Source organism: Dipodomys ordii, unplaced genomic scaffold, assembly GCF_000151885.1.
Source record: "Dipodomys ordii isolate 6190 unplaced genomic scaffold, Dord_2.0 Scaffold81, whole genome shotgun sequence".
NCBI lineage: Eukaryota > Metazoa > Chordata > Mammalia > Rodentia > Heteromyidae > Dipodomys > Dipodomys ordii.
Window position 1 is genome coordinate 2,461,015 of NW_012267297.1, and position 2,571 is coordinate 2,463,585.

The 2,571-nt window shown below is 43.6% G+C and overlaps 1 protein-coding gene across 1 annotated transcript in view; it reads left to right on the forward strand.

Moving 5' to 3' along the window:
• Positions 1 to 2,571, forward strand: part of Pik3c2g (phosphatidylinositol-4-phosphate 3-kinase, catalytic subunit type 2 gamma) — a 153,051-nt gene that overhangs the window by 18,294 nt on the left and 132,186 nt on the right. Inside the window, exon 5 of the mRNA XM_013025051.1 lies at positions 1,743 to 1,845. Within this exon, the coding sequence (XP_012880505.1) occupies positions 1,743 to 1,845 (103 nt within the window). The remainder of the gene's footprint in view (positions 1 to 1,742; positions 1,846 to 2,571) is intronic.

Sequence of the window (2,571 nt, forward strand, 5' to 3'; positions counted from 1 at the left end):
AATATATAAATATTATGCCATATATTGTATATTTATATATAATAAATATTTTATATAAAATAAATATTTTATGTAATACATTTATACATCTATATATATTTTTATAGATTACATATTGCATACAATTATATATAATATAATTATATTCTATAATATAAATGTGTTATTTATAATTTATATATATCTAGGACTGTGTTCTTGGTGGAAATTCCAGCTTACTACTGACATTCAAGATCTGATGGAGATAATATTATCTACCTTTAAAGTGAGAAGTGCCAAAAAGTTGCTTGTACAAATGCACACTTGTCCCTTAACTGCTCATAAAGCCCCCCATCCCGCACCATACCAATAATGACTGCTAACAACACAAAGACGGATCTACTTAGATTTTGTTCTACTTGCCTGAAGATGCATAACCCACTCACGTTTTAAAAGTCCGCATCATCGCTGAATTCTTTTTTTCTTTAAAAATAAAAGAAGCACGCTCAAAAGGTGTAAAGCAGTAAGCTGCAATACCGTGTTCTTTTCCTGTCTAAGGTATTAATATTTCACAATATTCCCCTGCGACCATTACTTGCCTGGCCACTGGACTCTTTAAACAACCAAATCTTATAACACAAGAAAATGCCTTCACTCTCATGATGAAGGAATCCGGCTCATCACCATCGGTTGGTGAACAGAGACGGAATAAATATTTATGGTGCACATTGCATAGAAGAACCCACAAAACAAAGCACAAGAATTTGCCTATCTTTTTTTTCCTACCTTTTTCCAGGCCTGAGGTTATCAGTCTCTTTCTATAAACATCTTTCCGTGGAACTATTTTTAAACACCACGCGCACCGTGGTGTGCTAGGCCTCAACTCACGAGTGCTCGTTTGCCAAGACAGGTGTGCCCAAGAATTCACAGAGCCACACACCACCCCGGCGGGGTGGAAATATTTATTGGGGGGATACATCATGAACATGCAGAGTTCTTGGTAAGAAGAAGAACACGGAAGCTTTGGGTGTCTCACAGAGACTTAACTCCATTCACAGCTGAGGTCTTAGACCTGATATATTTTTTAATAACCTGGGCCTTATGGCTCCCACCTGTCATCCTAGCCATCCAAGAAACTAAGATCTAGAGGATGGCAGTTTAAAGCCAACCTGGACAGAAAAGTCCGGGAGACGCCTCTGACATAACCGGCAAAAATCTGGACGGGAGGCATGGCTCAAGTGGCAGAGCACTTAGTAAACACACACCAAACGACGCTGCATCTGTCTGGCGTTTCTGAAGATAGGTAGGCCCCACTGCTCCCCTCAAGTATCACCGTGAGAACCCCGAGTTTCTCACAGGGAGCGTTGTTATTTTCCTCTCCTGGAACTTCATGTATAGTTAACCGAGATCTTTGAAACAAAACACGTCAATAAAACACAGCAGCGTTGCTGTTGTTTTAAATAACTTAAGTTGGAAGCCGGGCGCCGGTGGCTCACACCTGTCATCCCAGCTACTCAGGAGGCTGAGATCTGAGGATCATGGTTCAAGGCCAGCCTGGGATAGGAAAGTCCGTGAGACTCTGATCTCCAAGGAACCACCAGAAAACCGGGAGTGGAGCTGTGGTTCAAGGGGTAGAGCACCAGCCTTGAGTGAAAGAGCTCAGGGACAGCGCCCAGGCCCTGAGTTCAAGCCCCACAAACGACATTTACCAAAAAAAGAAGCGTATGACTGTGTTAATTTCTTATCTTTTTGTTCTTTTTCAGCGATCACCGCCTCGGGAGCCACCAAGTGTTTCAGAAAGAGAAATCGGTGATTCAACTTCACCTGCAGAGACGCGGGGCCGCGCTGGGGAAGTTCGCTCGACAGGTGGGACTCCCTTCGGGTTGGTTTCCAGGGAGCAACACCTCGGGAGAAGTATTTCTGTCTCCACGAGATCCTCCGCGGGTTTGGAATGAATGATGCTCAGTCCTCTGCGGGTTTGGAATGAATGAATGATGCTCAGTCCTCTGCGGGTTTGGGATGAATGAATGATGCTCAGTCCTCTGCGGGTTTGGAATGAATGAATGATGCTCAGTCCTCTGCGGGTTTGGGATGAATGAATGATGCTCGGTCCTCTGCAGGTTTGGAATGAATGATGCTCAATCTTCTGCAGGTTTGGAATGAATGATGCTCAATCTTCTGCAGGTTTGGAATGAATGATGCTCAGTCCTCTGCGGGTTTGGAATGAATGATTCTCAGTCCTCTGCAGGTTTGGGATGAATGAATGATGCTCAGTCCTCTGTGGGTTTGGAATGAATGATGCTCAGTCCTCTGTGGGTTTGGAATGAATGATGCTCAGTCCTCTGCGGGTTTGGAATGAATGAATGATGCTCAGTCCTCTGCAGGTTTGGAATGAATGAATGATGCTCAGTCCTCTGCAGGTTTGGAATGAATGATGCTCAGTTCTCTATGAGTTTGGGATGAATGAATGATGCTCAGTCCTCTGTGGGTTTGGGATGAATGAATGATGCTCAGTCCTCTGCAGGTTTGGAATGAATGATGCTCAATCCTCTGTGGGTTTGGAATGAATGATTCTCAGTCCTCTGCAGGTTT